This window comes from Corvus hawaiiensis, chromosome 23 (assembly GCF_020740725.1).
Source record: "Corvus hawaiiensis isolate bCorHaw1 chromosome 23, bCorHaw1.pri.cur, whole genome shotgun sequence".
NCBI classification, from domain to species: Eukaryota; Metazoa; Chordata; class Aves; order Passeriformes; family Corvidae; genus Corvus; species Corvus hawaiiensis.
This window is the reverse complement of record NC_063235.1, coordinates 6436989-6460762: the sequence shown is the minus strand read 5'-3', so window position 1 is coordinate 6460762 and position 23774 is coordinate 6436989. Positions and strand designations below refer to the sequence as shown.

General features: G+C 56.0%; 2 protein-coding genes across 3 annotated transcripts; one reads left to right on the top strand and one right to left on the bottom strand.

Annotated features, from left to right (window-relative positions):
* The first annotated feature begins 2043 nt into the window (after positions 1-2043).
* On the top strand, positions 2044-6480 carry PPT1 (palmitoyl-protein thioesterase 1). 2 transcript variants are annotated; one of them, XM_048326844.1, is made up of 9 exons: positions 2044-2201; positions 2454-2563; positions 3298-3425; positions 3695-3765; positions 4458-4560; positions 4638-4728; positions 4858-4956; positions 5135-5206; positions 5518-6480. In XM_048326844.1, the coding sequence occupies exons 1-9, from the start codon at positions 2102-2104 to the stop codon at positions 5638-5640; spliced, it is 897 nt and encodes a 298-aa protein (XP_048182801.1). In that variant the 5' UTR covers positions 2044-2101; the 3' UTR covers positions 5641-6480. The 2 variants fall into 2 exon arrangements, with proteins under 2 accessions (XP_048182801.1, XP_048182802.1); XM_048326845.1 differs by having other exon boundaries at positions 5490-6480.
* On the bottom strand, positions 6346-18682 carry CAP1 (cyclase associated actin cytoskeleton regulatory protein 1). Its single transcript, XM_048326832.1, has 13 exons — positions 18630-18682; positions 13478-13590; positions 13142-13242; positions 12640-12717; positions 10660-10803; positions 10484-10569; positions 10246-10351; positions 9971-10142; positions 9184-9359; positions 8874-8997; positions 8691-8773; positions 8092-8235; positions 6346-7723 (listed from the first exon to the last, which is right to left on the bottom strand). The coding sequence occupies exons 2-13, from the start codon at positions 13569-13571 to the stop codon at positions 7640-7642; spliced, it is 1392 nt and encodes a 463-aa protein (XP_048182789.1). The 5' UTR covers positions 13572-13590; positions 18630-18682; the 3' UTR covers positions 6346-7639.
* Between the last annotated feature and the right edge of the window lie 5092 nt (positions 18683-23774).

The following is a 23774-nucleotide window of genomic DNA, read 5'->3' as shown; positions in this document are numbered from 1 at the left end:
TCATCTAAGAACAGCTTTGCTGGAAATAGCTGCAGGCTGGGCTGGCTCCCAGCTTTGCCAGCAATCCAGGGATCCCATTCGGGATCTGTCCATGCTGCACGGCTCCTTCCCAGGCAGAGGCTCAGGGCACTGCAGCCAGCCCGGGCCAGGGGGAGCAGAGTGAGATCAGGAGCAGGGCAGAGGTGGCTGAAGGTGCTGCCCGTCCCCCTGTGCCCCTTGCCAAGCCCGTGGCTCTCTCTCCACAGCAGGGGAGTCCTCCCTCGCCCAGTCCTGGGTGGTCCCGCTGCCAAAGGCTGTGGGGAAGATGAGGCTGAAGGGGTTGAGGGCTGCAGAGAGGAAGAAGGAATCGCTCCAGCCACTCTGGGGATCCTGGGGGACTTAGAGCTCAGAGGTGTCACCTTTCCCTTTTACACCCCAGAGCTGCCGCCCACTTCACGGCATTAACTCATCCCACCCTCTGCCCCTGACTCCTGCCAGCAGCAGAAGAGCTTTGCTCAGCTCTGGACACAGAGAATCGGAGAATCCTGGAATGGTTTGGGTTGGACCTTCAAGCCCACCCAGTGCCACCCCTGCCATGGGCAGGGACACCTCCCACTGTCCCAGGCTGCTCCAAGCCCCAATGTCCAGCCTGGCCTTGGGCACTGCCAGGGATCCAGGGGCAGCCCCAGCTGCTCTGGGCACCCTGTGCCAGGGCCTGCCCACCCTCCCAGGGAAGAACTGCCAGACCCTGTCTGATTGCAGAGACATTTCCTACCTTGGCATTTCTGTGCTGAATTCAGGAAGTTTCCTGCCTGGCACAGAGCTTCCCACTCACCCCACTCGCTCGACCCTCTCCCCATCTCCAAATACATCCAGATGGGCCCCATGTGGAGCTCTTCCTGCTTTCTGAGTCATCCCTATGTCCCCAAAATAGTACAGAGCTCTGTTTTGCCAGGTGCTACAACGCATTTGCTTTAGGAGAGGGGGTGGGCTTGGTGTCATTTTGGATTCAGTGCAAAGAAAAGAATCCATTGCTGAGAGCAGGTTTGGGTTTTTTTTTCCAGGGATGTTCTGTTGCTTTCTGACCCCAAGTTACCTGACTGATGAGAAGTCCAGCTGCAGTGGGAACAATAATCCCTGCCACTACGCCAAAGGTATTTGTGATTCCCAGCAGGAATCCTCCATCTCTGGGGAGAGAGAGAGCAAAGACTTCCTGAGCGAGGCAGGGAGGAAACTGTCACAAGGAGGGAGAGGAGTGGGTGCTTCCTGTCCCTTCCCTCACCACAGGAATACTGCCTGCGGGGCTGAGCAACGTTAGGATCATCCCTGCAAGAGTGGGGGGGGGGTACTTTTAAGCCTTTATTTCACCCCTTAACTTCCAAAGCCAGCAGCTACAGAAGAGGGAAGAGTAGAAGTGTCAGAGGCCTTGTGGGACTGGGATCGGGAAGGATGCAGAGCCAGGGGGGGCACAGAGGTCAGACCCCCTGGCCTGGGCACAACATCCACGTGGTTGATATCGAAGCCTGCCCCTGTCATGCTGATTATTGTCAAGGCCAGCGTGAGAAGGACCTCGAGGACTGTGGAACTGCAGCCAAGGTAAGGCACAGCCACCAGGAGGGCGGCTGGGAGGGAGCAGCATCCCTTGGGAGGAAATGGGAAGTGTTTTATAACAGGCCACGCAAGTGCGTTGGAAAGGCTGGGTGGCAGATGAAGGCTTGTCCTTACTCAGTGCTGAGAAAAGCTTCCTGACGGGTGCTGTGCCAAGCACCCGCCTCTGCAGGAGGAAATCAGCCAGCAGCCCGGCCAGGATGTGCCCCAGCCCATTCCCAACATACAGCAGGGCAGAGAGGATGCAGTGCCACGTGGACAACGCGCAGGCAGGGGCCTCGTGAACTCCCCCGTGTCCCGGGGCGGGGAGCGGGACGCAGCCCCACGCTGCCGCCGGCTTTGGGATTTCTGGGCGGGATCGGGAACGGCGGGACTCGAACCCGGGGCTCGGGGCCGGTCCCGGGGCCGCGCCCCCGCGCTGGGCCACGCCCCCCCGCGAGCCACGCCCCTGATTGGTCCCTCCCATGAGGCCCCGCCCCCTCCCTGCCGGCGGCGAGTCATGTGACTGGCCAAAATGGCGGCGCTCAGGACGGCGGTGCCGCTGCTGGCGCTGCTGGGGCTGTGCCTGGGCCCCGCGGCCGCCGTCACGCCCCTGGTGATCTGGCACGGCATGGGTGAGCCGGGAGCCCCCGACAACGGCCTCGGGAGCGGCGGGGCTTGGCTGGGGGCCGAGCAGGCCCGAGGGGCGCTCGCTCCGGTGTCCCCCTCCTCCGGACTGCCGGTGTCCGCGGAGGCCGGGAGGTGCTGACCGTGCTCCGCCGGCAGCTCGCGGTCCCGTGGCAGCGGGGGCTCGTGATGTGTTTGTGGAGGTGAGGTGAGGGCCGGGGCCGTGGCGTGGTGGTGCAGCCCGGTGCTCTCTTTCGCAGGAGACAGCTGCTGCAACCCGGTGAGCATGGGCTACATCCAAAAACTAGTGGAGAAAAAAATTCCAGGGATTTACGTCCTGTCTCTCAAGATCGGGAGCAACCTGATCCAGGTGAGTCGGGTGTCACTCGGGTGTCTGCGTGCAGGGGGTGGGGCTGGAGTTGCTGCAGTTCCTGGCTTTAACAGGATTCCACAAGGATTCCTGCTGCGCTTTCCCTGCTGATTTTTTATTCTCGCTGAGGTAAACAGCTTCGACAGGTAGGACCCGATAAAGTCTAGCTAATACCTGCAGAAAAGCGCTGGGGGAAAACAAATCCCTGACCTAAATTGGATTAATATGCAAATCCTCTGATTAGCACACTCCAAGCCCTGCAGGTAGTACTGCAGGGGGGGTGGATGCTGTGCTGAGGCAGAGCTTTATCCCTGGCCGTGCTTCTTGGTCTGCAACCATTTATTTACTTCAGTGTAATCAGTTACACACTCCATGGGTTCTGACAGATTTTTTTTAGTTCCTATGGAATTTCTTTAAATAATGTGCAGTGTGGGTGCAGTTTTCTGGGTTCTGGAGAAGGCTGATTTTTAATTTTTATAAATATGAACAAAATCTGAAGAGATTCAAGTTGTGCAGAAGTTTGGGGAAGTGTCACTGTCCCACATGAGGCCGTTTTGCCAACCAGAGCAGGACATGGTAAGGGGAAGTCTCAAAACTGGAATTTCACTTCCGTCCCAGTGAAAGCTCAGGTCCTCCTTCAAAACCACAACTGTCAGAGCAACCTGCTTGCAGATCTTAAAATAGCACCAGCCATGGCAAAGGTACCAATGATCCATCCTAATCTGATCCCTCAGGACATGGAGAACAGCTTCTTCATGAACGTGAACGATCAGGTGAGCGAGGTGTGCAGCCAGCTCGCCACGGACCCTCGCCTCAAGGGAGGCTACAACGCCATGGGCTTCTCCCAGGGAGGCCAGTTCCTGTAAGTCTGCACTCCTGCTCCAGCTCCAGGGACTCCTCTTGGGTTCAGGTCTTCATTTAAGACCCTTTAGAAGTGCTCAGCACACACAAACTGCTGAGCTCCTAAAGGCAGCAGTGCTCCAAAAGGGGCAGGTTGTGTTTTCCTGCAGCCCTGCTCTTGCAGGCGGGGTTAAATCCCTCAGCAAATGTTACACAAGTGCCCAAGCCCACGCAGGAGCTGCACCTGTGGCCTGGGCATGCTTGGCTCAGCTCCTTCCTCTTCCCCCACAGGAGGGCCGTGGCCCAGAGGTGCCCTTCTCCTCCCATGCTCAACCTGATCTCCGTCGGGGGACAGCACCAAGGTAACATCCCCTGCAGCTGTCACATCTCCCAGGCACCTTTTGGGGCTCTCTCTTAAACTCTGATCGTTGTTTTAGTAATTAAATTGTCCCTTTGTTCTTGTCTGGATCTGGTGATCTGTTTGGCCCAGTCAGTGTTTGCTGTTTTCATTATCCAGTGGAAAGGGACCTCTGCAAGTAGATGGCTTCACGGTCTGGGTGGGATTCTTACACACCTTGGGAGCACCTGGGATGAGTTATTTTGTGAGGAATTTCTACAGATTTGTGAAACTGAACCTTCTGGGTCACGAGGGTATTTTACAATCGGCCTCTGGAACGCCAAAGCCTCAAGGAAAGGGAGATATGAAATGGAATTAAGGAGGTGTGTAGTTAAGAGTGGCTGGCAATGAATCAAATACTCTCCCCTGAGAAGTTCCACAGCTCCCTGAGCGTGTTCCTTTGTAGTGGAGTGGGAAGACTTGTAGGGAGCCGTGCTCCTGGGAGCACAGCAGGTGAGCTGGACAGCATCCAGCACTCCCCCTCCATTATCTGTGCCACAGCTCCGGGCCAGCAGGGCTGTCTAACGAGCTCACAGGGCTAAAAGCTGCCTGGTAGCCTGGGTAATTCCTGCTCCTGCTCTGTAAGAGGTGGTTCTTGGGCAGCAGCAGGGATTGAGGGATCCCAGTTTGGCTCACTGGGCTGTGTCCCTGCCCCAGGGGTGTACGGCTTCCCACGCTGTCCCGGGGAGAGCTCCCACATCTGCGACTGGATCCGAAAAACCCTGGATCTGGGAGCCTACACAAAAGCTGTGCAGGAGCAGTGAGTACCTCCCTCAGGGCAGGCCAGGGGAGCAGCTGTGGGATTCCAGGCTGATCCTTGGGTTCTCCCCTCTGCAGCTTGGTGCAAGCAGAGTATTGGCATGACCCGCTGAAGGAGGAGGACTACAGGAAGAACAGCATCTTTTTGGCTGACATCAACCAGGAGAGGGTAAGGACAGTGATGACTGTAAGCAGGAGAGCAGAAGCCTGGGAAGGGCAGGCTCAAGTTGAAGAGCAGGCAGTTTCCCTGCCTCTGGGCTCTCCAGTGGTTTGGATCTGTTCTTTTGCTTCCACCCAGGGCATCAACGAGACCTACAAGAAAAACCTGATGGCTCTGAAGAAGTTTGTGATGGTGAAATTCCTCAACGATACCATGGTGGACCCTCCGATCTCGGAGGTGAGGAAGGCAGGGGCAGGTTTTGGGGCTTCCTTGTTTCTGGTTTGTCCTTTGGTGGCAGAACTGGAGGTTGCTGAGGGGCAGGCTGGGCCTGACAAACACAGGCCTGACACTGCACTGCCTCTGCTCAGCTCCTGGGAGCCCTCAGCAGCTGTTCCCTTGTTTTTCCTCCTGGCAGTGGTTTGGGTTTTACAAAAGTGGCCAAGCCAAGGAGACCATCCCGCTGCAGGAGACCTCGCTGTACAAAGAGGTGAGTTCTGGGGGCTGGGGGCTTCTGCTGTGTCCCCTCTTTAGTGTCCCTGGGACCCCACAGCTCTGCTCTTGTCACTCCTGGGACATTGCCTCCCCCTGCCAGGAGCTGCTTGTTTGGGAAGGCATTTCCCTCCAGCCATTCCTGGCACTGGTGAAATCCAGGGACTGACACTGGTGCTTCCTGCCTGGCTCAGGATTCCCCTCAGTGTGTGTTTCATGAGCTCTGCTCCTGTTTAAAGCCTTGCTGCAAGAGTGCCCCGAAATCCCTTTTCCTCCTCCAGAGGTGGAATCTCCCCCTTGTCTCTGCAGGATCGCCTGGGGCTGCAGGAGATGGACAAAGCAGGGAAGTTGGTGTTCCTGGGGGTGAAAGGGGATCACCTGCACTTCTCAGAAGAGTGGTTTGACAGCACCATCCTCCCCTTCCTCCAGTGAAGCTCCTCTGGGAGCACTGGGGGAGGGTTTTTCACTGTCTCTAACACCAGCTACTGTGCAACAGCACTCAGTGCATCCAAGCCTGCAGGGATTTGGGGAAGGGGAACAAGAGGAGGTTTAGCTCGGCGGGATTTAATTCCAGCCCCATCTGGGCTGAGCCTTGCACTGACTCTGACACACTCCAGCCTGCACAGGGCCTGGTAAACCGACCTCAGTTCTCAGAGCTGTGGCTGAGCTGGTCCCTGGTGAGGGCAGAAGGATCAGCTCAGCCAGAGGTTTGTTCTCCATCCCCTGTTCCTGCAGGACACACTGGCAGTATTAACCCAACTCACTCGTGCAGGGATCAGCAAGACTTTCATGGCAGGGGAGTTATGTTACAGCCTATCCTTCAAGATGGGGAAAAACACCAAATTGAGGGGTTTCTGGGGGGGGGGAAGAGGGTTTGGAGTTCAGCAGTATTAACAGCTTGAACAGTTTTCAACTAATGGCTTGGTTTATGTTCTTTTGTACAACTGAAATCAATAAAGAACTTTCCATCTAACCAACTAAAAAAAAAAAAGATTGGACAACTACTGACTGTGAGTGGAGGGGAGTTGAGGAAAGTCTGGGAAACTCTTCAAAGGAATCAAGGCAGGGTCGGGCAGAGAGGGGCATCTTGTCCTGCCTGAAGTCCTGGGTGCCCCCAAAAAGAGACAAGAGTCACAGTAATGAGCAAGTTGGCATTAACTTTATTCTATCTTCTGTATAATCTCAAGTACATAAGAAAGGTTCTTCCACAAGCCTCAGGAGAAGACAAGTACAAGTCACAGGACAGTTTCAAAATAAAAAAAATTTGCATAATTTTTTTTTTTTTTGTAAGTTTTGTACTAGAGAAAAAAGAACATTGACACTTTACAGAAGAGATGCATTTAAGATATGCTTATGCCACCCGAGGCGTTGGAAAAATGAAGGTCAAAGCACGTGCAGCTCCCTTTATGGGTCAGTACAGTACTGTGTGATCCACCACTCTGCTCCAGGGCCCTGGAACAGAGGCTGCGAGCTTCCACCAAAATCAAGAGCCAAGCAACAGGGGGGGAAAAAGGGGGGAGGGTTGATTTTGTGGGGGCTGATTGCAGATGAGGAGGAGAGCGATGAACCGACTTGATCCAGCTCGGGTATTTACAACTCTGCACTACTGACCTGGAATGGAGGAGGCCCTTCCTCGGGGGAAGGGGACAGGTTCAGAAGAACCGTCCTGGAAGACTGAACCTGAGTTCAGCTGCTCCAAGAAGGAAGCCCTGGGGCAAAGGTTCCCTTGTGAAGGTGGAGGGCTCATGGAGTAAGAGGTGCTCAGCTCCAAGCTCCCAGCCAGGCTGCAGGGTGACACCGCTGCAGCCTTCCTGTGGCACTGGGTAATGGAAGCCTCCTGTCATGGCACAATCAGGAATGCACTGAGCTAGTGGGAATGATGGAAGAGAAATCAGGGTGGAATTGGCCCAGGTCCTCAGCCTTTGGTCCGACAAAACCGTTCCCATGTCCTGTGATGCCACCAAGTGCTCCAGAGAGCTGGAATGAGCAGCTTCCAGGACCTTCCCAAGACATCTGCCATAGCAGCTGGGTACTGTGGACTCCGACAGACACCGTTACTCGTTAAAAAGGGGACAACATTCCTCTCACATGAACAGTTTTGCTTAAAGGCAATACAAAAACAACACTCTGAAAGCCAACTGGCAGGACTGGCTGTGAAGTTCACCGAGACTCTGATCGATTGGTGCAGTTAGATGGGACAAGGGGAGAGAAAAATACACCTTCCTGCTGACAGAGGTGGACAATCACTGACCCGCCACCTACCCCAAGCCCCAGGCAGAGGAATCTCAGTGATGGCAGGCAGCTGTGTCTCTCGGGTAGAAGAGAAGCAGTTTGAGAGCAGAAAGGTACAAGAAATCTAAGAGAATCATCTGAAAGCAGATTTGTCCCACAGCAGGGCCAGGGGAGGGCGTGAGCCTTGGAGCTTTTCGGCTTAGCCAGCGATTTCTGTCACAGTGGTAACCAACTTCTGACCGTTCCACACTGTCTTGAACTGTTCTGGGACAGGGAATTCAGTCTGGAGGGTAAAAACCAGAAATCTGTTGTTAAAAATCAGTTTATGACTGAGATTAGTAACCACTCCCACTGCTTCAGGCAGTTCTTTTCTTAGCTTTGTGCTCTGGTACCTCCTGTACCACCACTGGTGCCTGTTCTGCCCCCAAGAGATCCTGAGGAAGAAGCAGCTCTCCCAAACCAGCAATAATCTTATTTGCAGACAACCTTTTCTGCTGGTTTTTTTTTTCTTTATCACAACCTCTGACCTCTATAAATTATCCCTCCACACCTCCCTGTAAGCACCACTCCCTGCAGGGCTTCATCAAACCCCAGCTCCTGCATCCCCCAGGCCCAAGCAGAGCTGCAGAAGGATCCCAAAGCAGCACTTACAAAGTCCCCCCCCTCGGTGGGGATGAGGACGTTCATCTCCGAGGACTTGGCACTGACGATCTCGCAGTCGAGGGAGTTCTTGCTCAGGTACACGTGGCACCCATCTGTCTTGTTGATGGAAATCGTTGGCACTTTACCCATGACCTGGCAGGGCCAGAGCAGAATTAGCTAAAACTGGACAACCAGAGCATTTTTGGGGTGTTTTCTTTCAAGGCAAGAGGTTTGACTCCAAGCCCTCCCTGTGGCAGACGCACGAGATTCAATATTGCCACCTTCAGTAAAAACCCAAAGTTAATTTCTTGTTCTGATCTCTTTAGAACAAAACCTGAGCCAACACTGGGCAAACTGACCGTCCCAAATCAGATGCCCAAACTGAACTGGAATAAATCCTACTGCTGGCCTCCTGCTTTGGCAGCCAAACGTTTCTTGCTACCTCACAGAGCCTCAGCTCTTACCCCAAGCCCTGAAACAGCTCAAAGAGACAAATTTCAGCCCTTTCCCAAGGGACTGATGGTGTTTCATGGATATTCTCCACAGCTGCACATTCCTGGTCTGGAAATACAACTGCTCCACACCCAGCAGTGAGAACAGGAACTCACCTGAACTTTAACATCCCTGCTGTTGATGATCTCTACAATGCCCACCACATCATCAAACACCAGACCCAGCTTCTTGCAGTTATCTGCAAAGAAAAGCAGATCAGGGCACAAAGATTTTGGAGGCTTCAGCTCCTGCACACGCACCAGCAGGCAGAAGCAGCTTGCAGGGTTTTCCCCACTCACCGAGGGTGATGGAGTTGATCTTGCCTTTGATTTGGAGTGTGCTGTTTGTGCACTTGAAAACATATGCTACCTGCTTCAACTCTGTGTCACTGATGACCAGGTTAGTGGCATTCTCCTGGTTTTCCTGAAAAGGCAGGGGAAACACATTTCATTTTCTGAATGCAGAGCAATGAATCCACTCAGATCCCTTTAAAAGCAAACAGGTGCCTTCAGGCTGCTGCCTCTTAGGAGAAAGGTCTCCAGAAGAGCCTCCTTCCCTGCTCCAAAGCTCCCACCCCTCCAACCACTCCTGCCAGCACCAGGCACTCACCACTCTCCACTTTTTGCCTTCCAGTTCTAGCAATGGAGGTGCCTTCGGGGAGGGATTAGCATTACAGGCTGGTTTGGGAGCAGTGAAAGGTTTGGGGCCGCTTCTCACGGGGCCCCCTTGGTTCTTCAGGGCTGGATTCTTGTGGGTTTTCATGTCATCTGAGACGTGCCTTAAGCCTGCAAGAAAGGGCAAACCTGAGACCCAGCTCCCCTCCAGGAGTGCAGCTCCACAAACACCAAACATCAGTGGTTACAAAACACAAATAAACTCCCTCTTTGTAAGTTGAGCCCAAGTGTGAGTGGCAGGAAGGGAAGGAGGAAGCAGGAAATGCTGGTGCAATATTGACAAGAACACAACGTGAACCACAGAACCAGAGTGTGCCAGCTCTTCCATTCTGCAGCTGGAAGAAGCCCTGAGCCCAGCACCTCCTGTCCTGATGTGCTCCCCAGGTAACACAAAAAAGGGGAAAGTTCTGCGCAAACAACAGCTGCAAAATCGCACTTTTTGTGCCAGAGACACAGAGGCAACCAAAGGGCTCAGCCTCCATTCCAGCTAGAGGTTCATGTCGTGTTACATTTGCCAGAAGAGGGTGAGAATTCTCCCCCAAATGTGCTCACTTTGTCCTGGGAAAGCGCTGCCCCGGCGGCCAGCCCCGGACTGGGACCAGATGGGTTTTTATGTATTTCCTAAGCAGGTGCATTGAGGGACAGCAGGAAAACAAGGACCAGCAGCACAGCAAGGACCAGCAGCAGAGCAGCTCCCTCCCTCCCTGTGCCCCTCCACGTACCCGAGGTGATCCCTTCTCCCCGGTTGATCTGGGCGAAGAGCGCGGAGCGCGAGGCTGAGTCGTCTGTGCTGGAGCTCACGGGGGCAGGAGGAGGGGGAGGCCCTGGAGGTGGGGGTGCAACCCCAGCCGGGGGGGCAGGTGGTGCCTTAGCCCCTTCTGTGGCTACAGGACCCTGGAAGAGCAGGGAAGAGGAAAGGCACTCGAAGGAGCTCCTTTTGTGCAGTGGTGACCCCGCCAGGCTCACCCTGCAGCTCCCTGCTGGAGCCAGCACTCACTGTTTTGCTCCAGGCCAGCCCTGTGGTGTGGTACTCTTTGATGTAGGCCTGCAGCTCTGTCCAGATGCTCAGATAAGCTTTCACCCAGTCCACTTGCTTTTTATCTCTGAGGACACACGGAGATCAAAGGAGGAGGAGTTAAAGGCCAAGGAAAGCAGCAGTGGGCAGGTGCTGGAGCAGCCCCTGCACACCCAGCTGGCCAAGTTCAACAACATCCCTAAGATAAAGGTGAACTTACACATCCTTGTACTCCTTGAGGATCCGGTTGGTGTAAAACATGGCAGCATCAGTCATTTCCTTCACGTAGGGACCAGGCTTTGGGGCCTAGAGCAGAAAGAGCACACTGGCACCAAACAGCCCACCAGGACTCTCCCCACTAGCCCAAGGAAAACCCCTCCCCACTGGAGCCCTTACCATGGCCACCCAGCCCAGGGCTGGGATGCTCTCGCTGACTGCTGACAAGTGATTGAACAGTTTGCTGCCACGGTTCTTCTCCCTGAAATTCTGCACGGCCTGGATCTGCTCCGAGATGGGTTTGAGCAGCTCTGAGAACGCATTCTGCACAACAACACACAGGGACAGCAGCAATTAAGGAGATTAATTAGCACGGCTCTGGAATGGCTGCACAGCTGAGGTGATGGTCGCTCGCAACAAGATTCTAACTGGCCCAAGTGACTGCCACAGCTCCTGCCCAGGCCTGGCCCTCTCCAAGCCCAGCTTGGTCCCACAGCCCAGCTCCTCCAGGGCTGAAGTCATTGCTCCCATCAGATTGGTGCTGTGGGAGAACGCCAAGAACTGTGACTCATGTTCAATCCAGGAGACACTGACAAAGCTTGTTAGTAACGAGGACAGAAATAGCATTTGCCTTTCCTGGGTTCTTTTGTTCCAGGACAGTTTGTTAAATCTTTCCCCCAGCCTCAGAGAAAGGGGTGCTGGGCAGGTCTGGCACCTACAGCCTGCCCCACAATCAGAGTCACAGCGAGTTCAAAGGTCACCCCCATCAAGCCAGACTTCAGGATTCCAGTCATTTCTCAAGTCAATCCGTTAGTATTGGGATGGTAAAAATTTGTTCCTGTGTGCTGTTCCCTTGGAATGCTGACTGGAAGTGCCAGAAGTGCTCTGGGGTCAGAGCACAGCGAAGAGCCAGATCCATGTTTCCAGAGACGCCTCTTAGGCAACTTTTCCTTCTTTTAGCGTCGGAAAGTCTCCTGCTGGTGGCAGCAGAGAGGGACAAATCTGGGCAAAACTTGCTTTTCAAAGCCTCAGCTTCTCCTTTTGCTGCCCTTTCCTCTGTTTAGATGAAAACTGAGAGGTCCCAAGCACCGCTGGCCAGGCCACACTTTCAGAAACTCCAGCCCAGCAGCACATTTCAGTCACAGGATGGGGAAATTCTTCACCACAAGCACTGAGGGTTCACACATTTTGCATTTTAAACTGGCTGCTCCAGAATTAGACTCCTGCCAGACAACCTGCACAAAGAGCTACCCTAGATTAAGGCTGTTCTTTGTTCATAATCCTTGATTTAAATAACGTGTCCGTGGGATTTAGAAGCAGATTCTCAGGCTAGAGGCTGCACAGAGCTGCATCCCAGCAAGCCTGGTGGGACAGAACAACCCTCCAACGCTGATTTTGGGGGAAAAGATGCAGATCTATTTAGCAGTGAATAGGAAAGGAGCACAGAAATCCAGCTCCCACAATGTAACAGTAGAAGCCATGACTGAGTGAGATAATAACTGCAAAGAAAAGCAAGGTGGGATCCCGTTGCTCAGGAAAAACAGTTCTCAGCAGGGAAAAGCCAATGCATTCAGGATCAGATTCTCAGCCACACATCCTGCTGAGAAGCAGCAGCCCAGGGTAAAGTGTTAAATTACCTGCTAAGGACAAATCAATCCTAAAAGCCCAGCGATTATTCAGAGGCCATTGAGCAGAGACAAGCAGAGACAAGTGTCTGTTCTGCTCCTGGAGGAGTCTGATGCCTGAAAGTCTCTGAGCATCACATAATGAGAAGCACGAGCTACACAAATGCCAGGGTGGCTCCTGGCTCCGACAGGATCCTGTCTGCAGGTTCTCAGGGAGCACTGATTGAGCAGAGCTGGTGCCAGGTGAAACTCGAGACAGAGGCTGCGAGCTGACACCCCCAGGCTGCTCTGACAGCTCCACAACACTTGTTGCTGTAACAACTGGAAAATGCCAGTTCTGCAGCTCTCAGAACCAACATCCAGGACTCTGCCCAGTTGGGGAGCACCCAGAGCTGTTCATGCCTTCAGCAAGTGTCCCCAGTCCTCCTCTAGTTCCTCTTTTGGCCCAGCTGTGACAGCCCAGGTTCCCCCTACACTCACAGCCACCCCGGACCCCGAGGACAGAGGTTTCTGATTGCTGATTTACCCCACTCACCTCTGCTGGCTGCTGATGCTGAGATGCCACCACCAGAAGAGCCCTCTCGCTCATCAAGCCTGCATGGACCATCTCAGCCTGAGGACAGACACAAACATGAGGGAGATTCCCTCGTGCCACGTTAACAGATCATCCCACTGCCCACAGTGAGGAGCCTGGCACGCTGATCCCAAAGCACGTTCCAGGAGCAACCCACCCCCAAAGAAACCTCACCAGAGTGCCGCAGCTCAGGGCTGGGGAGTTTTCAGGCCTCCTAAAGGCCTGCACCAAGGTCTGTACAGAGCCAGGCATTTAAGGATTTCCAGGAGCAGCTTTGATTCATCGTGTGTGTGTAGGTGGCAATCTGCTGGAGGTTATCTGGGTGTCTGCTTTGAATCCTCAGGGATTCTAAAGATCCTGGGATACAGTGCTAGAGGAATGCAGACTCTGACAGCCAACTTGGCCCTTCCAGCCCTAAGGACAGGCAGCACTTCTAGAGCAGGGGGAGAACTCGAGTCCTTACGTGCTTCTGCACATCCCCGCCGACTTCTTTGCTGATCTTGATGTACTCGGCCACCGGCCCGGCCAGAAGGGCATCGAAGGCCTGCACGTACTGAGCCACTCCTGTGGGGAAGGAACCGGAGCTCAGGGATCACCAGGAGCATCCCACAGGCTGCCACACCCCCGGGGCTGCACCTCCCACCTGCAGGAGGCTCAGCCCGGAGCTGAGGAAGTGCTGCAGCCGCAGAGTTTTTATCTTCACAGGGCAGCAACCGCAGCCCCAGCGCCTGCGCAGGAGCTGCTGCCAGCCTCGCTTCCCCCTCCCCAGCACTGCCCTGGGAGGGGCTTTGGGCCTTACCTTTGGCAGAGGCCTCTCCACACCTGCCAGAGCCTTGGCACACGGTCTCCAGGCGCTCCACAGCCTTCTCCAACCGCTCGACCAGCCTCTCCATGTCTGCTGCTGTCCACAACCTGCACGGACAGGAGACAATTACCTCCGTCCTCAGATGCCACAGAGGGTTTATGGCCGTGTGGTACAAGCTCTACCAGTTCCAGAAGAATCATTCCTGCCCAGCTCTGCGCCCTGATGACGGCCAGCAGCGTACCCTCACATTAGCAAGGACAGCTGGGTTACACAACAGCCCCTTGCTGTTGCCACACTCGCTCCTTAATAGTTTCTATTCCATTTTAAGGACTCCTTACATGTGTGAGGACATAAAACTTCCACCTTCTAACCCTGCAGTGACACCACTCTGTCACACAAAGGTCTGCCCAGGTTCTCGCTGCACTCAGCTCCTGGCCAAAATCTCAGCTGTGACCACACAGCTCAACTGCTTCACTGGGATCTCACATGCTCCAGGGGAAAACTATGGGCTTTGAATCTCCAAATGCAACTGGAAGGACCTCCTGGAGTCCTGAATTCCCCCCAAGAGCATCTGTAAGGCCAGCATCACTCCAGCACAGAGCCTGAGCCACCCTGGCACATGCCAAGGGGAGCAGCTGCACGAGCTCAGGCAGCGGAGCTGCTTCTGCAACAACGCGCCCCTGTTCTTCCTCTGCAGCTCTGGTGTCTGCAGAACCTCCTCTGCAGCCACTGCACAGGAAAGACACTCAGGCACACAAGCCATTTGCTGCATCTCATCTGGAAAAAGTCTTAAAAGTCATATAAACTTTCCATTAATTACCGCTTTGCACCAAGCAACAAGGCAGGTCATGCTCCCAGCACAGTAATGCCCAGGGAATGCAGGGAGGGAGCAGCAAAGTCACCAATGGCATTTTTATCTTATCACCATTCATCAAAAGGTTTTACAGCATGAATCACGATGGTGGCCTGGACACAGCTTTCTTCTCAAGTGCTTGCTGCAGCCTGCAGAAGCTCAAACCCCTGCCTGGAGGAGGGGATCCTTCCCAAAACACTCCCTAGAATGCTCGAAGAGGAAGGCAGGGTTTTCTCAGATGAACTGACACCGTATCCCCTCTGAGAGGAAACCTCAAGTTCTCACTCGAGTTTTGCTTTTGTTCACAAGCCCTCTCAGCCCTGCTTCAAAGTGCACGTTTTCACCTAATTCCCAGAGGATGTGGGGCACATCCAGCATTAGTCATGAGCCCAGCACTGATGTCACAAGACAAACAAGGCCGTTTTCCACCGCTCTCCTGCCTGCCTGCATCAGGAGAGGCAGCTCAGCCGTGGGGGGCAGGGGAGAGGCCACCCCCCCTTCCAAGAGGAAGAGAAGCGGTTTCCTCTCCTGTCCAAGAGTGAGCCAGAGGACAGACTGCACATAAAACTGGACAACAGCGACTGGATGGCTTCCAGATACACAGAAAGAGTCCAGAGAAGCTGAAACTCCACGGCAGTCGCCCCTGTCATCACAGTAATGAACAGCTCTGCCTCTTTAATTCTGTGCAATGTAGAAAGCCCGACCGCAGGATCCTCCGTTCCCTGCTGCATCCACGTCTTCCCGTGGGAGCACAGCCAAGAAAGAGCCGGGCTCTGCCTCCCCCGCTCCCAGCACGCTCAGAAAGTGTGGGTTTTTCCCCCAAAAGAGCCACCTGTTAAGGAAGCTGTGCCAGGAGAGCAGCGAGGCGGAGGGATGTGGCACAGGGAAGGACAGCGGGCACACAAAGCCGCCGTTCTGCACCGCTGATCCCCCACCACATTCCAGGCGAGGTTCTAATCTGATCAGCCCCATTACCCAGCCGCAAACTGCAGCTCAGATCAGGATTACCGAGCAGAAAGTCCAGATGGAAGGCTGCTTCCTACCCCCAGCACGCTGCTGCAGGGAGCGCATCCCCTCAGCTCTGGCTGGCATTAATGTCCCAAAACCTCGGGACTCGCATTCCTTGCACTCCCCCTGCCATTTGACAAGTCCCTCCTTGTTTCTCCCGAGCCATGAACTCCCAGTGCTCGATTCCAGCTCTGCAAACCTGGTGCTGTCCGGCAGATGGTGAACTCATTTTAATTTCCTTTTAATGGGTGGCATTAGGGCAACTTAACAGATAAGTCAGTTGGTAAATTGGCAGCTAAATGAGAGCTAAGTGCAGGCAACCCGAAATCCTGGATCTCAGTCCCTCCTCTTGACTCACCCTCCCTGTGCTCTTTGCCCTGTGGTCGCAGCTATTTCTGCTGCCTGGATACCCACACGGAATGAAATAAAAAGATTGAGCTGTAAATAAATCAGAGTTTTGCAACCCAGACGTTCACGTTTAGTAAGGAAAATAAAAACAATCGCAAAGTGAACCTGCCTGGAGTGCATCTAAACAGTGTTTTGTCTACTGGGCTGTTTCAATGTGAAATAATTGGACAGAAAGTGCAAATTGACTTCACAGGTCTCAGTGCAAACAACCAGATCTCATCTCCCTTCTCAGAAGAGGAAGATGAGACATGCAGATCAATCCAGGAGTCATTTTTGTTCTGCACATCACCCTGTGCTCCAGAGGGATGAGGGAGACTTTTCCAGTTCCCTGTGCAGGGTTGGAGTTCTCTGCCAGAGTGGAGATGCAGCTCTCCCTTCCGGGACCACAACACGGGATTTAAATCCAGGTCTTGTTTAAATTCAATTGAACTTTGATTACCAACGGAGCGGAAGCAGCAAACACACATTTCACCCGCGGCCAGAGGGGCCGTTCCTTTTCACAGCACATTTGTTCATCTATCAACTGCCCTTTATTCCCATCACGGCCTGGGAACACGGCTCTGGACACGGCTCTGGACACGCTGTGCCACGAACAGGCTGCACCCACAGCCAGGCTGAGCAGAGCAATCAAAGGAAGGGATTTTATTGGTAAAAACATCGGTTACCCCAAAGGCAGCCCTGCACATCACATCAAGAGGAGTTTCCTGTTTGGGGAACATCGAGGAGCTGGCCTGTGCCAGCCTCAGAGCGAGCAAATTCTCCTAAAACCACCATAAATGAAATTATTTGCTTGCCTGAGACAGCACATTAACCTGAGCCCTTTCTTAGACATTCTGGAAGACACAAATGTTGGTTTTATAGCCCAAGCAAGTCAAACCTACGCTTCTGCTCACACCGAGCCCGACAAACTGCTGTCAGCACCACGGAATTTGCATCAGCTACTTCCTGTTTCTACAGGCAAAAGAAATAAAGATGGGACAACTAAATTAGGAACATACCACAGTTTATTTCTGAGCTGACACTGGAATATCTCAGGGGATCAGCTACCAGATGATTTCCAACATTTATATCTGCCAAAAGCCCAAAGAATTTTTTCTTTTTTTTTTTCTTTTTATTTTTTTCTTTAAACAGTTCAGCTCATCAAGGCAGGAGTCAAATGCCTGAATTTAGCCAGTGGTCAGGAGCAGCCATGAACACAAGACAGCTATTGCTGGTCCCAGCAGCTGCCAGGACAGAGATCTCAGCTGTTTAGAGTCCAACAATACTTGCTGACATTGCGCCAGAACCCGTGGTGGCTGCTCCTGCTATTTCAGATCCACTTTATTTAGAAAACCAAGAGTGCTTTAAAAAAAAAAAAAAATCCATCTGGCCCCTATTCCAGCTTTCCCATATAACAAATCCTCCTGGAGCCATTAAAAATGTTATTTGGTGTTTTACTCACATGTTAAGAGGTGGTTACAGCTCGGCACCGGAGCAAAGGCTCCTTTTTTCAGACAATTATCTGAATTAGGAGGTTTGCACTTGCCAGCCTCTGTTGCTACACTCCTCTCACTTCCTTTCCCTGTCAGGGTGATGAATCCACCAGGGAAGTAGCTAAGGATCTGGGATCTGAGCTAAATTGGATACAGCACCAAGCTCCATATCAGGAATTCCGAGCATGGAAGCTGCTCAGCATCCCTCCTGCTGCTCCAGCACGGGCCGCTTGGCTGAACTTTCTACATGAATAATAGGGGGTATTTTTGGCTTTCAGAAAGCTCAGCAATATTCCAGGGACACAAGGATCGCCTCTGGAAGAGAACGGGCACACACAGCAGTGTCTTGATGCCACGGATTCCTTGTTTTTCAGGGCATCTACAGCGCAGCTCTGGGGGAATTCCAGAACCCGATGTGCAAAACAACCCTATCATTATCATTTTTCCACTTCACTATCACGAAATCCAAAGGAATCACACATTTATCCCATCCTAACCACCCGCAAAACGCAAAACGCAGAGGAGGAACCAGCAACAGGCTGAGCACAGGAACCACCCCGGGAAGATGGAGATGGTACCCGGGGTGCGGAGCACAAAAATCCTCGCTCCAGGCTGCGGCAAACCAGGGAACAGCCGGATCGGTCACCTGGCACTGCCCTGCCCGTCCCGGTGCAGCCCCGGTTACCGAACCCGCCCCGCCCGCTCCTGCAGGGCCCCCCGGTAACAGCCCCGCGGGGGAGCGCGCACCGTTCTGTGCCCAAATTAACCCCAAATCACCGCCTTTAGGGCATCTCCCCTCGCAACCGGGCCCCTCCAGCCTCCCGGCGCCCGGGATCCCCCAGCCCGGGCGGGTGCGGACCCCTGCCCCGGGTAAGGCTCACGGGCCCGGCGGGGAGCGGCCGCGTTCCTCCGGTCCCCGCTCACGGCCCGCGGTACCGCCCCCGGGGCTGGGCCGTGTCCTGGTGCCGGGTCCTGCTCACTCTCAGCCGCGGGGCCGGGCCGTGTCCCGATCCTGGTGCCAGTCCCCGCTCATTCTCAGCCTCGGGGCCGGGCCGTGTCCCGGTACCGGTTCCTGCTCACTCTCAGCCGCGGGTCTGGCCGTGTCCCGGTGCCGGTGCCCGCTCACTCCCTCCCTCCCTCAGATCCGGCCGCGTCCCGGTGCCCGCTCCCTCCCTCCCTCAGATGCGGCCGTGTCCCGGTGCCGGTGCCCGCTCCCTCCCTCCCTCAGATGCGGCCGTGTCCCCGGTGCCGGTGCCCGCTCCCTCCCTCCCTCAGATGCGGCTGCGTCCCGGTGCCGGTGCCCGCTCCCTCCCTCCCTCCCTCCCATGCGGCCGTGTCCCGGTCCCGGTGCCCGCTCCCTCCCTCCCTCAGATGCGGCCGTGTCCCGGTCCCGGTGCCCGCTCACCTCGCTCCCGCTCCGCCGCTCCCGGCGCCGCCCAGCCCCGCCGCTCCCGCTCCGCCGCTTCCGGCCCCCGCCCCGCGCGCCGGATGTGCGCACGGCGCGCGCGGCGCGGCGCTGCGAGGGGCGGGGCCTCGGGGCAGCCGCCGCAACGCGATTGGCGGACGGGAAGGGAGGCGTGGCCATAGCGGATGAGGGGTGGGGAGGGGGCGGAGCCTCGGTGCAGATGCCGCCCACCGATTGGATGATTGAGTTGGGGGCGTGGCCTGCGCGCCAGGGGGGCGGAGTCAGGGCGGGGTCTGTGCTGTGGGCGGGGCCAAGGGGCGGATGGGGCCCGGGACCCCCGGGAGAACCGAGACCCCCGGGACGGGCTGGGGGGGCTCCGGGACCCGCGTGGGGCCCCACTGAGGGGCTGGGGGGAGCTTGAGACCCCAGCAGGGGCAGCTGGGACACCTCCCGGGGCGGGACTGCGGAGCCCTCAGGAGGGGCTGTTGGGGTAGTGGGGTCTTCAGGAGGTTTGGGACCCCCGAAAGGGGCTCGGGGTGCTTTGGGATGAAGCGGGAACCTCTGGGAGAGGGGTAAGGCTGAAGGTTGGGGTCTAGAGATGCGCTGTGGGCTCCCAGGGCGGGGTTAAGGGGGATGAGAGCCCCTTAGGGAGGAGTTCGTCCCCCTCTTGCAGCGACAGGGTTTGGCTGGGGAGGGGGGTGGCTTCTGCTGGGGGCTGGGAGGAGGTGGAAGGGATGCCCCCAAATCATACCTGGCTGCAATGGAGGGGGCTGAGGTCAAGGCCCCTCCGTGCCTGTGGGTGCAGGGTGGGAGAAAGGTCCTCATGGGACATTAGAACAGCTACACCCCTTCTTAGGGTGAATCCTGGGGGGCTCCGGGCCCTGGATGCTCTGTGCTAGGGGTGGCCAAGGGAAAAACAACGTGGATGGAGGAAGGGGTCCCTGGATTCGGCACGGATTGTTCCCACAGAGGGTTCCGCTGTCTGCTTTTGCCATCAGGGCAGGACTTGCTCCAAAAAGGAGTTCGCTGCCGTGGTGCCGCAGTTGGGACCGGAGCTTTGTGTTTTCAGCAGCCCCGGGGAGCGGCTGAGCTCCTCCCTCGGAGCCGGGGCTCTGTGCGGAGCAGCCCTGTCCCGGTGAGGGCTGGGACACGTTTCAGGAGGAGAAGAAGGAGGAGAAGCCTCCGCCGCCGCTTCCTGCCCCGGCTGCGCTACCAAAGATGGTCACGGCTCCCGACGAGCCGGCCCCGGGCATCGCCGGCAGCGGGGCTCTGCTGACACCTAGTGAGGCTCTCCGGGTCCCGGCGCCCTCTGCGGGGCATCCCAAACCCTCCGAGGGTTGGATTTCCCCGGCGGGTGGGAGCTGCGTGCGTCCGACGGCAGCTCACGGTTCCCCCCCTTCCTTCGGGATCCCCCTCCCCTCCGAGCATCCCCCCAGCTCCCCGCACTGCCCTGGTAGAGCACACAGAGCCCAGCAGGATCCACACTGCCCTCACCCCATCCTTCCCCGCCGAGATGCAGCTCCTCGGAGCTCCCTGCGCTCCCCGACGCTGTTTCCTGCTTTTCTCGCCCCGTTTCCCACCCTGCCCGCACCCGCTGTGCCCCTTGCCCTGCCTCCATCACGATCAGACACCAGACGTGATGCCAAAGAGAAAATAAAGACACCACCACCGCCTCTTTTGCATGCGCCCACTGACTCGTGTTTTACGGCATCCTAAAACAGTCACCGCAGTGAAGAACTCGGCAGAGCAGGGCAGTGGGAGCCCTGGGGAGCAGCACGGGCAGGAGCTGTCCTCCAGGGCTGGATGCATGGGGAGAGGAAGGAGAAATAGCAGACAATGGGGAGAGGAACAAAAAAATTACCTGAGAAGGGGGAAGAGGAGAGCACGGCCCGCCGGGGATATCACAGCCGGGCTCCAGCAGGGTGTTTGCTCCCGGGGCGGGTCTGTGAGCTGAACACGGTTCCGGGAGGAGCAAAGATCGAGTTCCTGGCAAGGCCGGGGCACAGAGGAGCAACCTGTTTAGAGTCTGTAAGGTCAGCGATCCGTGGGGCTTCCTGGTGCCCATAAACTCTGGCAACCTGCTCCATCCCTGCCCTGCCTCCTTACACCTGCCCCACGCTGCTGCCAGGGGGGTTGGTGCCTCATCCCCCTTTTCTCCAAGCACCACGGGAATATTTGTTTCATTTCTCAGCCGTTTTTTAATCTAAAATGCCATCGTGTCCCTTAGACAGCAGCCTTTGGCTTTTTGCAGCCACAGGAGAGCACCTGTCCCGTGCTGTGGGGTGAGGAGGGCACTCATCCGAGCTGCAGCCCAGCTTCATTCCTGGGAAAATGGATTTTTTTTTCTTTTTCAGCGGGAAACCATGTCACTGCCCCATCGTTTCTGTCCATGTGCAGTTGTCTTGGGGCTGCTAACAACCTTGGGAACAGCGGCTTCTGCAAAACATTAACCAAAGCCCACCCAAACATGTCAGTAGCCTTCAGCCTGTGTTTGCAGATAAAGCGAGTGACCTCAGCCTGGTGGCACAGACAGGGTGACCCCTGGGGACAGCTGTGACACCCATCCTGCACAGCTGTGACACCCATCCTGCACAGCTGTGACACCCATCCTGCACAGCTGGCCTGGGTTAACCCTGCTGTCCCCAGGTAGTGACAGAGCCCAGCGAGTCAGGGACGTGGATCTGCCCCCCATGGCCAGCACTTGTCCTGAGCACAGCTCCAGCATTCCTGCTTCTCCTTCCCAGAGCTTCCCAGGCCGAGCTTGGTTCCAGCTGGGTCTGGCCCATGATCCAGCCTCCCTGGGCACTCTGGAGTGACACCCTTTCTGTGGGAACCTTTGCTTGGTTCAGCTTGAAGTGTCTGAAACCAGGCCTGGGCGATTCCTGCTTCTCGTGGGTCCTTCCAGCCTGGGGAAATCCATCCCCACCAGCAGCTGCTGGAACGTTCCACAAATCCTGCTGCCAGATAAACCCGAGGATTTTTGCCCTTTCCTTGCAGATAAGGAGGGGGTTATTCCTCACCCTCTGCAAGGAGAGACTCTTCACACTCCACTTTTCCCCTGGAGGGTAAATAGACCCAGCGTGGCTGCTGTCACCTCTGGAATTGTCCCTGCAGTCACTCCTCCTGCCTTCATCTGCCTGAGCCAGGGAGGTCCTGCCTCTTGGTGCCAGAGGATGGAATTCTGCAGGATCGTGGGCTGCCTTCTGGAGCTCCAACCGATGTTTGCTTGATTTTGTCCCCTTTGCACTCATCCGGTCCCTCGAGCAGACCAGAAACCCTCAGCTCCCCGCCTGCACAGGCTCCCCAAGTTCAGGGCTGGCCCAGGAGCCTGTTGGAGCCCCTCAGATGGAATTTGGGCATGATTCCCAGCCCTGGCAGCTGGTTCCTGGGAGGCACAGCTCCAGCCCATCTGCCCTGAGCCGCACCAGCGCCGCAGGTGCGAGCACACAGCTGGCACCCCGCCTTTGCCAGCTTCTGGCTCTGCTTCCCTGCCACTCACTCGGAGGGCACGGCAGCCCTGCCACCCCAGCCCTCCAGGGAGGTACTTCCCAGCACTTGGATGCTTTTGCTCCACGCCCAGGGTGTGTGTGGATTAAGCCAGAGCAGAGCTGTAGGTGCAGGCAGCACCTCCCCGTGTGTTTCATGCCACACAGTTCTTCTCCATGCTGGGAGTGAAACCCTCTGTAACCACAGCTGGAGCGAGATCCCTGCTCCCAGGCTGGAGCTTTGTGCAGGGCTCGAGTGTTACCAACTTCCACGGTCACTTTCCCCACACATCTCACTTTCTGAAAAGCCTCAGACAGAAGAGGACTGCTCAGCAAGGAACAGCCAGGCCCCCGTTCAAGCTCCGCCGTATGGTTTTAGTCCCTTGGGGCTGGCTGCAAAAAACCCAAACAGAGATGACTCCTCGCGAGCTCCACAGAGCCAAAAAAACAAGGAGGCAAAGAATGAAACGTCCCTTCCCTCTGTTGAAACTCTCTGAAAAAAAAAAAAAAAGCCCCGCAGCAATCTTTCAAATCCACACCCCTCGGAGGCAGCCAGGTCGTGGCAATGCCCGGGATAACTCCCGGCAGTCCCGGCCAGGAGCAGCACAGGGCTCAGAACATTCCCAACAGTCCTGAGCTCTGTGGTGACTGGAGTCTTCCTCCTCCTCCTCAGGGTGCTCCTGACACCCACCTGCCCCACCACAGGGGCTGTGGAGAGCGCTGGCTTTGTGCCCCTGCAGGCTCCATCCCTGGGAAGGCAGGGAGCACCCCAGCCCCGGCCAGCGCTGCCTCGTGGCCCTGCTCAGCCCAAAGGCAGCTCCCAGCCTCCCCACACCATCCCTTTGCCTTCTTTCCATGGCCATGGGGGCAGAGTGGGGCCTGGCTGAGCATTCCCAGCTAATCCCTCTGGCTATTTTTAAACCCCATCCTCATTCCTGTCCTTTGTACCCACATGTGGAACAAAGGATGAGCCATGCTTCCACCCCAAATCCCCCGCCCTCAGCTCAGCCCCGGCCCCACCAACTTCTCGGTGTGACCAATGTGCTCAACAAAAGGCAGCAGCCCTGGCTCCTGGTGCAGAGGCCTTGGGGACGGAGCAGAGCCAGCACAAGCTGGGAATTCACTGCTTCCTCCCTGGTGCCCCCTCCCCATGCTGATTCCAGCCCCCTTTTCCTGAGTTACACTTGCTGCTGGAGGCATCAGGGAGGGCAGGGCTCTCCCCCTTTCTGCCGTGGGAGCAGGGAATGCGAGAGGATGGTATAAATATCCAGGGGGATTAGTGCTCCCCCGGCACTCTGCCCCGGCAGCCAGGGTTGAGTGTCACCCACAGCCCCCATTCCCTTTCTCTCCGCTCCCCAGCTGCCTCTCCTGTTTCCAGCCTTGAGTTCACCCTCTCCGCTGGCAGCACTTTGATTTCATTCCTCCCTCCACCCCCGTTCCCCTCTTGAAAAGGAGGAAATAATGGAGCCTTTGTTGGATGGCTGCAACACAGGCACCGAGCAAGGAGCTGCACGGGGGCAAGGGGCTGAGCACAGCCTCCTGCCTGGATTATGGCATTCCTGCACCACGGCTCAGGAAAAGTCAATCCTGCACCCCGTGGTGTGTAAAGGGACCCTGGGCTTGCTGACAGCCGTGAAAAATCCCAGCCAGGAGAAAAAAA

Excerpts from the sequence above, each read along its gene's own strand:
- PPT1 (XM_048326844.1), top strand. The coding sequence starts at position 2,102 with ATGGCGGCGCTCAGGACGGCGGTGCCGCTGCTGGCGCTGCTGGGGCTG. Across the intron at positions 4,561-4,637 it reads ACAAAAGCTGTGCAGGAGCA|CTTGGTGCAAGCAGAGTATT; the intron begins GTGAGTACCTCC and ends TCCCCTCTGCAG. Across the intron at positions 4,957-5,134 it reads TGGACCCTCCGATCTCGGAG|TGGTTTGGGTTTTACAAAAG; the intron begins GTGAGGAAGGCA and ends TCCTCCTGGCAG.
- CAP1 (XM_048326832.1), bottom strand. The coding sequence starts at position 13,571 with ATGGAGAGGCTGGTCGAGCGGTTGGAGAAGGCTGTGGAGCGCCTGGAG. Across the intron at positions 8,774-8,873 it reads GATCAACTCCATCACCCTCG|ATAACTGCAAGAAGCTGGGT; the intron begins GTGAGTGGGGAA and ends TTTTCTTTGCAG. Across the intron at positions 7,724-8,091 it reads CCACCGAGGGGGGGGACTTT|ACTGAATTCCCTGTCCCAGA; the intron begins GTAAGTGCTGCT and ends TTTACCCTCCAG.